This window comes from Poecilia reticulata, chromosome 4 (genome assembly GCF_904066995.2).
Source record: "Poecilia reticulata chromosome 4, P_reticulata-male-v2, whole genome shotgun sequence".
NCBI lineage: Eukaryota > Metazoa > Chordata > Actinopteri > Cyprinodontiformes > Poeciliidae > Poecilia > Poecilia reticulata.
The window spans coordinates 31,739,408-31,752,644 of NC_088833.1; the positions used below are offsets into that span (position 1 = coordinate 31,739,408).

General features: G+C 39.3%; 1 protein-coding gene across 7 annotated transcripts in view; it reads right to left on the reverse strand.

Moving 5' to 3' along the window:
• ect2 (epithelial cell transforming 2) overlaps positions 1–13,237 on the reverse strand; it is a 51,508-nt gene that overhangs the window by 25,027 nt on the left and 13,244 nt on the right. For 4 of the 7 annotated variants that reach the window (XM_008407826.2, XM_008407828.2, XM_008407831.2 and 1 more), the window contains 13 exons: positions 12,889–12,996; positions 12,039–12,112; positions 10,661–10,791; positions 9,439–9,554; positions 6,545–6,607; positions 6,209–6,434; positions 5,932–6,090; positions 4,543–4,667; positions 1,942–2,061; positions 1,782–1,850; positions 1,528–1,638; positions 932–1,028; positions 656–737 (listed from right to left, as the gene is read on the reverse strand). In XM_008407826.2, the coding sequence (XP_008406048.2) occupies positions 656–737; positions 932–1,028; positions 1,528–1,638; positions 1,782–1,850; positions 1,942–2,061; positions 4,543–4,667; positions 5,932–6,090; positions 6,209–6,434; positions 6,545–6,607; positions 9,439–9,554; positions 10,661–10,791; positions 12,039–12,112; positions 12,889–12,996 (1,481 nt within the window). The remainder of the gene's footprint in view (positions 1–655; positions 738–931; positions 1,029–1,527; positions 1,639–1,781; positions 1,851–1,941; positions 2,062–4,542; positions 4,668–5,931; positions 6,091–6,208; positions 6,435–6,544; positions 6,608–9,438; positions 9,555–10,660; positions 10,792–12,038; positions 12,113–12,888; positions 12,997–13,237) is intronic. The other 3 variants (XM_008407829.2, XM_008407833.3, XM_008407827.2) reach the window with 2 other exon arrangements.

A 13,237-nucleotide genomic window follows, 5' to 3' on the forward strand; every position in this document is an offset into this window, starting at 1 on the left:
AACTTTTCATATCTGCACCTCTGGAAATTACAGAGTATAATATCCCAACATGATTTTCAATAATTCAGCTTCGTCTTCTAAATGTTCTTCGCGTTTTGTACCACTTTTGGTACCAGGAATTATACATTTTCTCTCCAAAATTAAAATAACCTGATATAAGTTGATAATAGATATAAAATATATAACAAGTAATTTTTGTTTAGTTGAAAATAAAAATATTAAATTAAAATAAATCTAGAAAACACCATGACGTTACAACTGCATCCTGCAGTCATGACATCATGCTTCTTTACAGCGTTTTATAACCACAACCTCATGGATCATTGATCTGCAGAGAAACAGATAGAATGATAAAAACAAACTTAGATATTGGCAAATGTCTTATTTAATCCTTTTCATTAGATCATTTTTTTGTTTTATTAAATAGAATTTGACCAAAACTTCACAGACATCAAATTTGTACTAGAAAACAACTCCTAGGCTCCTGGAAGATATATATTATTACCTTAAAGTTTAAGAAGTAATCTGTTAATCATCACCAGACGCCTTCTAATCTTATTGGTCTAAATTATTTCAAAAATAGATGAAACAGCTGAAAAACAGCTGAAAAACGTTTAGCACACAAAAAAGTAAAAGGTCAGTCGTTTCAACTCACGTCATCACTTCCTTTAGGGATTCTATTGCTCTTTCCAGAGTTATCTTGTCTGGGTTGTCATCTGATGTGTGTTTCTTTATGTCTACAATCAGGATGAAAAGTTTGATAAGAGGTGTGCAGGAGGAGACGGAACATCACAGCGACAGAGAGCATGCTCAGAGGAAAAGACAAAGTCAGCAGAGAGAACAGGCTGATGGCAGGTGTGGAAGGAAACAAATCCAGAAATTAACGATAAGCATGGAGGTCAGAGGGAAATATTTTTTGTGTGTTTGTTACCACTGAGGAGGAGGGCCACACTTGGCAGTCTCTGAACTGGTCTGATGAGCAGCTCTGCAAGCGTCTGCCTGCCGCACTCTGGCTTGGCCTGGTTGATCTGTTGGTTCAGCAAGAGTTTTTAAATCAACCTTCAATTAGGAAGACATAGGAAAGCAGAGGAATCAAGTCATCTTTTTCCAGAAAAGATTGAACCTGATGCCTAATCCAACCAAACCACCACAGGATCAAGTTACTTTCAGGACAATAACAAATGGTATCATTATCTTGGATAACTGTTACAAGAGTAAGTTACCTTCATGAAGAAATTGAAAACTTTAAATGAATAAATGCACTGTGATGTGCAGCAACAGCCTTCTGCCGTGTTCTGTGCGTGATTCAGCCAGTCAGTCTCCTGTTTTATCTGAACCATTTTAATTACAGAGGGAAACCAGCAGAGAGCCAAGAAACCCAGATCTGAACATGAAGACTGAAAGAAGGGCGTGCTCCCTCATCTCCAGAAGCACGCAGCATTTAAAGACAAACGTCCTTAAAGCAACAAACATTTCTCATTTAGTGGACCTGAACACAACAGGACTAAACCAAGTGAACAGACTCACCTTGAGGAAAGCATGGAAACGGGCCTTCTGTTTTTCACATCGAACAATGGTCTCTTTGCTCATCTCAAAGAAGTTTACAAATGGGGGATAGGCCTTCACCAACTCTTTAGACTGAACAAAGAAAAATCATCAACAAGTATACATTAAAAAACCTCAGAGAACAGATTTATTGTGTCATAAACAATCAAATACCACTAGAAATATTTCAATATTTGGGTAAAAACATAATCTTACTGTAAAAAATCTAAACTCACGTATTTGAGAATGATGTCTCCAACACTTCTGCTTTCTGACCAGTCTGTGAGGAGCTCCTCAAGGTCATTCTGGAGAGCAAATATCAAACATTCAGAAATTCCACAATCACTCAGGAAACAACTATGCAAGCAGAAAATCTGCTTGACAATCAAAAACTACCTTTATTCTGGTGTGAACCTCATAGATTTCTGGGATGCTGCCAAAGATGGTCTTAATTTCCTCCTGGGCCAAGATGGGCCCACCGACCTGGCCCTCTTTTTCTAATGGATGCTTGAAAAGCTGCAGAGATCATCAGAGAGAAGAGCCTGTTTACAGCTGGGAGAAAGCTCCCACTCCCCTTCTTCTGTTTCACATCATTCTACTAATTTTAACATTTAAGGCAACCTGGAGAAACTCACTGACAGATCTGCCCACCAGCTCACATCTGCATGTATATTATAATGTTCACCCCACTGTTGACAAAATAGCAACATTTTCACTATATTTAGCGACCTTTCAGACAAATAAATGAGAGTTAAAAGATTGGTGAACAGCCAGGAGAATCACACAGAGTGAAAAACAAAACTTCTATTATGGGATTTTGTCTGCACTTGACTTAAAGATTAGAGGTGAAATGTTCATTCAATGGTGCATTTTTTCATAAACACAAATCACCCCTTGTTAAAATAATACATTTATTATAAATAGTACATAAAAAATGTACTTTAGTAAAGCAGAGCTCTGAGCTTTGTTAAGCCTTTTCAGGCTAATGGATTGAAAGTAGAGAGGTGTGCCGATCAATCGGCCACCGATCATAATCGGACGATTTCCGTGAAAAAGTACATGATTGGTGATCGGCGATCATCGGCTCTTGTTGCCGACACCGATCACCTGCATCTCATTTCGCAGCCTGCCTGTGCAGCTGGTCTCCTCTTTCCTTCACACTGCGCAAACGCGCAGCAACAAATCCTAAGCGATGAGGAACTATAACACACTGAGCGAATGGGGAAGTATGTATGTTGCGGCGGAAAATTGAAGCATATGGGGTGAAAGCAAGTCAAAATGCATCAACAAGACGAATCTAATATGGCATAAAAACAATGCCATGCTTCATGGAGTCTGGCTACTTCGAGGCTCACTGCAGTAAAAAAGACATATGGAGGATCAGATAGCAGGTAAAGCAGCGCACAGCTACAAACACTCACCCGGATTAGATCGATTTTTTTTTTTTAGAGATTATCTGTCTCATGTTAAGACAGCGAAAGTTTTAATACGTATGTAAAATCTATTTTTTTAGGTTAGATGCTGCAGCTTGAAGCAGAGGTTCGGTGTGAGAGTCACTACCAGGTGGAGCAGAAGCGAAGCTCCGTCTGTAAAATATTACTACCTGTAGCGCGTAGCAGCGGTTCAACAGCGAGAGCAGAAGTCTTCGCAGCTCGAAGACTTAAATAATTTTGCGGGTTATTTGTTTAGCTTTCTGACCGTCATGCTAATCCGGGTGAGTGTTTGTAGCTGTGCGCTGCTTTACCTGCTATCTGATCCTCCATATATCTTTTTTACTGCAGTGAGACTCAATGTAGCCAAACTCCGTCAAGTATGGCATTGTTTTTATGTTGTATTAGCTTCGTTGTGTTGATGCATTTTGACCTGCTTCAATTTTCCGCTGCAACACGCAAACTTCCCCATTCACTCAGTGCGTTATAGTTCCTCATCGCTTAGGATTTGTTGCTGCGCGTTTGTGCAGTGTGAAGAAAAGAGGAGACCAGCTGCACAGGCAGGCTGAGAAATGAGATGCAGGTGATCGGTGTCGGCATCAAGAGCCAATGATCGCCGATCACTAATCATGTACTTTTTCACGAAAATCGGCCCGATTATGATCGGTGACCGATTGATCGGCACACCTCTATTACATACGTGTTAAAACTTTCGCTGTCCTAATGTGAGACAGATAATCTCTGAAAAAATAATCAACCTCCTCTGCCTCCTCCCTGTTCTGCATAATTACTCCGCTCAGTCAGAAACAGCCACTCAGAACTAGCAGTAATCAGCTAGCCGCCATGTTATCAGGAAGGTTTCATTCAGTAACTCTGGTTTGTTTATTGTAATGGAACCTGTATTTGCCTTTGAATGTTACGTTTTATACTTGAACTTTTTTGGCAATGTTGAGAGGTTTTATTTTGACTCTGCATTATTTAGCCTCTTCAGAGCCTTCATATGTTTTCAGTCTGTTACAGATAGTATTACTGATAGCAGTACAATTTGCACAATGCCTGTTTTTTTTTCTTGGAAAAAGTTATTATAAACAAGTTTTTGTCTAAATTAAGGTAAATATATGGTTCCTTTTTCCACATAATGTAACCGGTAGTGCTTATGATTAAAAAAATAATTATGTGATCAGTATCGGTGATCGGCCCTCATTGATCTGATCAGCACATCTCTAATTGAAACACGAGGTTGTTTTGACATCTTTCAGTTTTACTGATGTTGGAGTTCATTATGATAAATAAACTGAACATTCCTGGTAGGCAACCTGGAATTAAGTGCTAGCTTCCTGGAAGCTGGAATCGAACCTGCAACCTTCCAACATGGAATCTCCAGTAGAGTACTGTCCTCTGGTTAATCTGTTATTAATATTTAACTACTTATCTGCTAGATTCAGAGAAGAAAGGATCAGAGTTGTGCTCTTCTTCACTGAGTTGTCTGACGAGTACCATCCCCCCACCCTCCAGGTGGTAGCCAGTGTGTGAAGAAGAGTTGGAGCTGCTAACAGAGAACACCCACCTGCAGGACAGTGTTTAAGATGTCTACATAGTTGCTTTCGGTCTGATAGAGCTCCTTGGAGACCTGCCACCTGGCTGACTGCTTGGAAACCACCAGAGTTGAACTTTTGGAAGGTTTTGAACTCTCTGGAGGAAGACAGAATAGTTTTTTAACACTACAGACTTCCAGATGTCTTGTAAACCCTTTTTAATTAACATAACTTACAGGTTTCACTTTAAACCTTGTAATATGAAAAGAATGATGGAGTATTCATATAGCCAGCGAGATGCAGGAGAATCACTTTGGTGTTTCAGAAGGACTCATTCAGCTTCTAACAGAATACTCAGTAAAATCATGATATATTTGATACTGATCAACAAGATAACCTGCCTTAACTTGTTAATTTGCCCCTTTTATTCCTAATTTGTCTCATTTCATACTTTGTATGAATCTGCATGCTTTCATGTGTTTGTCACTTTGCCACCAATAACTCCTAATTTCTCCACTGAGAACATATAAAAGATATTGCTATTAAATAATATAGTTATATCAGTGAGTATTGTAAGTTCAGTTTTCATTTATCAGTTTTTTTATTTTCTAAAACTGATTTAAACTGAATGTCACTGAGGAGGTGACCCAATGATACCTGCTTCATTCTAAGGGCAGAGGTTATCCTGAATCATCTTTGTAATTATGCTGCTACAGGCTCAGGCACCTTTCTTCTTCTTCTTCTTCTACTCTCCAGTTTGCATTATTTGCTGTTACTTCAAATGTTAACTTTATGTTTTCCCTCATTTATTTTTCTCTCCATGAAGGTACATCTGGTCTGGCATTCCGTTTGGGTGTGACTCCTTCCTGGAGAAGGACATCGGCTGAGATGTTGCATCAATCACGGTACTTCCTCTCCTGCTTTAACTTTTTACTCATTGTTAACATACAAAGTAATCCTACATTAGCTCATCTGTTTCTTTTTGTTTTTCTGCTCTGTCTTCTCAAACCTACAGTTGGCCGTTATACTGGTATTGTTCAGGGGGCCGGACCAAATGTGGCGGCGGGCCGTAGTTTGGGGACCACTGTTGTACAGCAACAGTGATTATCTGCTGTTGCCACATGCTCGTTATACTGATTAATAACCAGGATTAATTGATATGAATGTGTGGTTGAACTTACATGACTTTTTGTAAAGTGTTTGATGACAATATTTGATGCCAATTGCGATAAAAATAAACCGAACTTAATAAAAACACAGGTTCAGTCAAAAACTTTGTGGAAATTGGAAATTTAATGGGGCTGTACAGTGGTAGCACTGTTGCTACAAACTCCATTTGTTTTCTGGATAGTGATCTCTAAACGTACTGTGACACATGGCTGTTGGCTCATCACAGACTGAACCTGAAAACAGAAGCTAACCTGCACACGTTCCTTGCTGCTGATCTTCAGAGGTTTGTTGACCAGCACTTCGGTGGGACCTTTTTCTCCTCCTTTCCCTGCCTGACCTAGACCTCCTTTCTCTGGTTTTCCTTCTTCTTATCCTAGCCCTGGTCACAGTACTGTCCTCTAATCTGTCTTCTGGAATAAAGACAGTTGGGTATGATTGTCTTATGACTGAAAAAATGTGTAGAGCTGTCTGAGTTATTTCATGTTCTCCTCTGGGTGAGGAAAAGGAGCAGATTGGTGTGGTTCTCACCTCCTAATGCCTTGCAAGTTTCAGGGGTGTTGGAGATGTCCAGCAGAGAGCCAATAGACAGGGAGTGCTCTGCTGACGGCCTTTTACGTGGTGGTGGAAAGGGGGAGAGCTCCGTTTCCTTGGTGAGCTGAGCAAGGGTGTCCCTGAGACGCCGGCGCTTGCGGTTGGAAGTGGGGGTGGTGAGGGATAGCAGGGACACGGCTTTCTTCATGGTGGGACTGTCGTTCTGCAGCATAGCAGTACAGATCAGCAACTGGTCGGTCTACATCTGGCCATGCACTTATATTGTGGCTACAAGTTCTTTTCTACTGTGTGTGAGAGGTTCAACATACTCACCTTTTCATACAGGTACATGGACTCTCCAGCTCGAGCGTCCATCTGAATGCTTCCCCAGAACCACTTCAGCACAGAAATGGCCATTAACAATGTAGACATGAACAACCAGACCACAATCCTCAGCTGATTACAAACAGGAAGGATGAACAGTTTGCACTAATGTGGTTTAACAACAGGATCCTGGTGAGGTTTTAGTGAAGAAAAGAAGTTAATAAAGCTTTTTTTAAACATATGATAGAATCTTAAGGGACTTGGCAGAGGACTAGACATGAACAGATCTGGACTCTGTCCTGTTACTGAAAAATGTTTATAATGGGTATTGGGGACAATGTGCCCAATCCATAGGGGCAGATCTATTCAGTCTAAATCTATGCTTTGTGCTCTGTACAACATCATGCTTATGTAGTTACCATTATATTTATTCATCCATCCATCCATTTTCTTACACCCTTGTCCCTCAGTGGGGTCGGGAGGGTTGCTGGTGCCTATCTCCAGCTAGCGTACCGGGCGAGAGGCGGGGTTACCCTGGACAGGTCGCCAGTCTGTCGCAGGGCAACACAGAGATACACAGGACACACAACCATGCACACACACACTCACACCTAGGGGCAATTTGGAGAGGCCAATTAACCTGACAGTCAGGTTTTTAGACTGCGGGAGGAAACCGGAGTACCCGGAGAAAACCCACCATGCACAGGGAGAACATGCAAACTCCATGCTGAAAGACAAGGGAAACGAACCCAGAACCTTCTTGCTGCAAGGCAACAGCTCTACCAACTGCGCCACTGTGCAGCCTACCCATTATATTTAGAATTCCTAATACCACTTCAAGAACCAGTTGAAAGGTTTGTTGCAGTTTATTTTTACACGTTTGACCGAGGTAGCCAGCCTAGTTTCAGTTTCTGTATTTGACATTGACTGTTTATACTCCTAATTGCCTTTACTAAACAAATTAAAGTCGTATTTTTACATGTTTGACCAAGCTTGTGAATCTGTTGGTGTATTTAAGCGTACTATACTGGTGCAGCGTTATCAAATAAATTTGTAATTCAGTGCAATTATGTTTGGGTTTAAAAAAAATAAAGCCAATTCAGCTCTAGTTTTCTGAATGAGAGTACATCGGCCAATACTAAACCTCAGATATCTGTATCTGAAGTGAAAACAGTGAACTGGTGCATCCCTACAAAGAACCTGGTTTTGTATCATCTCCCTCAGTCGGTTTTGCCCTTTATGTATTTTCGTTAATAATTGTGGAGATGAAAAGTCAAAAATGATCAAATCTCATGTATAAATATAAAATTGTTTTCAGGAGCTAAATAGACTGGCGACCTGTCCAAGGTGACCCCGCCTCTCGTCCACTAACCGCGGAAGATAGGCACCAGCACTCCTCTTGCCCCCACAGGATAAGTATGCAAGATAATGCAGGGTTTACCCCAGTGTATTATAAGACTGGCGGCCCGCCAGCTTGGTAGGGATAGCCCCCCTGCCAGCTAAGAGGGGGTGGGTGGATCTTAATTATTTTTAGGAAAATGAAAGAAAAAGAACCCCAAAAAAAACAAATCGCTTATTTATTTTTTTTAAAACTGAATTGCAAGCGTCTCTGTTGCTCTGAGCATTTCACTAGCAAAGCAGTTTTATTCCTAAAGGATAGGTTATAATAGTCAGAACACCTGCAGCACGCGGACCAATAACATAGCTGACGTCTCTGCGCTTTGCCTCAGCGGGATCGCGCGCGCCTCTTTTCACTCAAACTGGACACAGGCTGACCTGTATGGATATTTACATCAACTTACTCTGAGAAATGATGATTCTTTGGAGAACTTAAGGTAAGAGTTTAAACCCCGCCGCTTTAGCTCTAGTTGCGCAGCTCTTTGTGAACCACAGGAATTTAATATTATTTTATTATTTTTCCGGTTACACAATGCATCAAACCATATCAAATGCGTCGTCTACGTAGTCAGCCAGTTAATGCGCGTGGCAGCATGGAGACCTGAAAATCTCGTCCCATTTACTCCAGCAACCAGAACAGTTTCTGTGACCCTTATAAAAAAAACTCAAGACACGAAATGAAAGAGCTACTAAAGCCACATTAGCAGCATTGAATTAAATCTCCTGTTTGTTGCGCGTCTCTGCGTAGTGCAGCGGATTTAACTCATCAAGCAGGGCCGGTCCAACACTGTATGAGGCCTGGAGCAGAATTTGACTTGGGGGCCTCTTGTTTCTAAAAACATCAGCACCTCTAACAGCTTCTGTATTAGATTTAATCTGGGAGAGGGGGAGTACTTTAACTGGCCAACCTAAACAGCAATACGTTTAAAATGCAGTTTACTCATTTGTATTTGTGAACAAAAAAAGATTAAACTCAAAGATTAAACTCACAGCATCAGATTGTTGCTATGGTAACAAAACTATGAATGCTGTTCTTTGAAGTTTTACAAAGTAAACTTGCCAGCTCCTTTAAATCTTACGTCCAAATGCTCCTTATGGAGCCGCTGACTTAATTTGGATTAAACAGAAGTGAAAATAATTTATATAAATTTTAATTGTATTTTTCGGTTTGTTGTTTTTAAGACTATTTGTGGGTTTGAGAAGCATTTCACTGGCGATGTTTGCCCGTAACATATAATTATATTTCCTGTCTACTTAACATCTTTTAATACAAAAACATGGTGGACCGCCTCGAAGCCCCGATCACCGGGCTTAGCAAGTTTTCTGGGGTAAACCCTGTAATGGATAGATGGATGATTTCAGCAAATGTAATGCAGTGAGTTTCAAAGTCAAATTAACTACGCAATTCGTTGATTACTGTAGATTCTCTGCAGTAGACTGAGTAGTAATTTTTTACTAAAGTAAAATTTCCATTGAATGAATACACAGAAACATCAAGAGCTCACCTCCTGTTTGACCACAAAGAGTTTCTGGGAGGGAGACACTAGCAGATCCTTCACAGAGTTATCCTCCACCACCATGTGTGTACATTGGTCATCTCCAACCTCAGCATATCGTCCACCTGTCACACACCAGAGAAATCCATCCATCAGAGTGAATGATGAACCTCTAAAAGTATCAAACTTCTAAATGCTGACTATACATTTAAGCTTCTACAGGAACATGTTAACCTCAACTAAAACTTAACTAAATCAGAAACTGAATGTAGAAACCAAAACATTTATATATTCAATATTAAAAATAAGATGAATTTCAGAAATGAGCATTACTGCTTTCTTTTCCTAAATCAGTAGAAATGTTATTTAATTTACTGCTGCTAGTGACATTTTATCACATTTACCAATAATGTAGCTCCATCATACAGTTTTCTAAAACTTAAGCAAGTTCTAATTTAACTCTATCCAGTGCTATGAGCCACACTGGTACTGTAGTCACCTCTGGAAGACAGAAAAGTTCAGGTTTTTATTAAAAGTGAAAATTTTTGTGAACTTTAATGATACACCAAGTCAGCCAAATGTGGTTCCACCTTGACAACGGAAAACCAAACAGCAGCATTTTTATATTGACTGCCCCTAGTAATCTGGAGAACTTCAGTTTTCTGGAGCAAGTCGGCAGCATTTTGTGTCATTTTCCTTTTTGCTTCTTTCTTCTGTATTTGCAGCATTTTTCTGTTGCATTTGTTCTTTATTTTTTGTGTTTTGTAGTTTGCATCATTCACATGTTTACAGCTTATTTTGCCATTTGTTTAGCTCTAGTTATTATGAAAGTCAGCTTCATACTTTAGACTTTGGGGTGTAGATATGCATGTAATGTGGAGAACTGGTCATGCTGAGGTGTAGCTGACAACGTCAGACACACACAACTCTGTAGTTCTTGAGTAAACCATAATGTTGTGATACCATGTGGCAAAAAAAAACATTCCCTAAAACATTTTCCAAAACAGGAGATGCTTCTGAGATAATTTTTACTTTATGCAGTAGCACACAGTACTTCATCTGAGAAAATACTTAAACAGTAACATCTTCAGTGACATACTATGAATAAATAAATAAATAAATAAATAAATAAATAAATAAATAAATAAATAAATAAATTTCAAGTACTAAATGTAGGAAAGTAAAATTTACAGGAGAAAAAAAATAGCTCCATATGAATTAAATCACTAACCATGTTTAAAAGTCCTCTCCTCCATGTTGACTTTCTCTTCCTCAGAAAAACCCAAAAAACTGAGGATGCAGTTCTGGAAGGGAGGGACCTTGAACTCTGTTCGGAACTCCTCATCATTGGCATGAAAATGACTTAATGAAGAAGAATGAGAGAAACAAGTTTGCTCAGGAATGTTTGTGAAACATATTTTCAGCATTTGAAGAAATTGTGGGGCAGCAAAGTAAAGACTTCATGTTTTATATGCTACGCTGCATCAATACAGAACCTTCCACGTGTGCCAATACGCAGATCATGTGTAAACAAGCGGGTTTGCACAAAATCTGTATTTTGTGTTCATCTCAATCCCATGCTGATGTTTTATATTAGCAAGCAATATATGGGCACTAATGACGGTACTGGCAGATATTAGTCATTTTTTTTATGACAATGATGTTTATCTGATAAATAAAACTCAATATAAAATGATATTTATTACCATTTTGTTGATTGTTTCTGGATGGGAGGATACCACATGGTATTTGTTTGGTCATGTGACAGTGATACAGCAAAGGATTGTGGGGTGTTTAACTGAAGCGGAGAAGAATTGGGGAAATCAGCATTGTGTGGTTGTTTTTTGCTAAGTGTCAAAAGAGTAGGGATATATGATATATCAGTAAAAATCAATTAGTGGCCATTACATCATTATTAATGTCCTCTTTTGGCCCCAATTTTCATAATGGTGCATATCTTACTTTATATTGCGGTGTTAAGATAAAAAGAAACCAGTTTACTCTGGTGTGGTTATGTTCATACGATAGTCTTTTCATCTGCTTTAAGGATTTTTAGGTTTATTTCGAGCCTGTCCATTGCCTTCCAGTGCAACTCTGCTCGAAAAAAAATTCTCACTTCCAGCACAGTCTGGGCTTTCTCCTCTTTACTTTGATTGTCTCCTGTAGATTTTTGACCAGACCAATCAGCAAACAGAAGGAGAAGTTGTGAACAATGATGTTGATTTTCTGTCCTGTTTTAAAATTGTAGTCTGCCTGTAATTTTAGCAATGGCAGCAGAGGAAGAGAACAAAGATGTTCAGTCCATGTTTATCACTCATCCAAATGCTGAACTAACATTAACAACCACCTTGCTCAGATCAGCACTTCCCTCTTCACAGTGGAGGAAGAATGTTTACAGAGCAGGACACTTCCGGTAAGCTTCATAACATCAAACTGACACATTACATACATCACCGGCAAACCTTCGTAAGTGGGTAAAATTTAAAAATTCCACACAGTCCTCAGCTCCAGGAAGCAATTGTTTCTCAACAATCAAGAGCCCAGACAAAGCAGAACAAGTTGCTGGTTTTTGCCAGGCTAGTGGTATTAAAGCATGATGTTTTACTCACACATGGTCTCTTTTTTCCCATGCCTTCTGAATCCAAGATGGAGAAAGAATGGGAGTTCCCATACACACTGCCAGCTGAGACATGAAGAAGAAAAAACCCATAAGCTACTGGTGTAGCTCATCATCACTGGTGTGTAGCCTCTGGTTTTGTTTCATGCTTCATAAACACAATAACTTTCTCCTTCAGGTGCAAAACAAAAAGAAGAATAAAAACAATTTCTGGAGATAAATTATGGTTCATTTATCTTCAGAAAACTTCACTAACTACCTTAAGTACTATAAGTACTCTATATGATGCATTGATAACTATGTAATGACTGATGTCTAATAACAGCACCATATAAAGAAGAAGTACCCATCAAATTAAAAGTCTGGTGATGTCAAGAAAGTGTCAAATATACTTAAAAAAAAACAGACTTAAAGACCATTACTCTAAAGTCCTGGCAAGTCTTGAAATATTTTTGAGGAAGCTAAGGCCTGAACTACACTGCTGTGGGTTATTTTTTTAAAAAGTTCCTATTTGTCAATTCTGAACAGAAAGAACAAAAATTCTAAATCTGTAGTTCAGAATTCTTGGGGTTGTTTTCTCAGATTTGGATGTGTAAAGAACAGAGTGCTAAAGATTTTCCACATTTTTTAATCTTGGTGGCGAGCTCTAAATAGCATTTCATATTTCCATAAACATTTTTAACTACAGCAAACTAAACCCAGAAATATCTGATTAATGATGGGATTCGCGAAAAATATGTCTACTTTGTGTCTTCCACAACAAACTGAACACACATTATTATACACACATATACATGCCAGACACAAACATGATGTTAGAAAATATATAGGAATGTACAGACCCTGTATTTCTCTCCATGAGTGGAGTAAGCAACAAGATGAGTGACCTTGGCACTGAAGTCTTTCCGGATTGTTCCACCCATGTGATGAACCAAATTCACCAAGCTTTTCTGCAAGGCAACCATGAACATTAATATCAGGAAATGAAATATTCAAATCGATTAATTCTCTACATACACAGAACTGGAACTTAGGGGAGCAACGATAAACTGGCTGGCCAGCCAGCCCCAATTTTGAGAGATCAGTGATTGACTGAGACGTGAGAAGCTGATCTTATCTTCCTCCACAAAGGCCTTAAAAATCAGCCACTGTCCATTCTACCTCCCTCCCCCCGCTTCCTGTCTGTGGGTG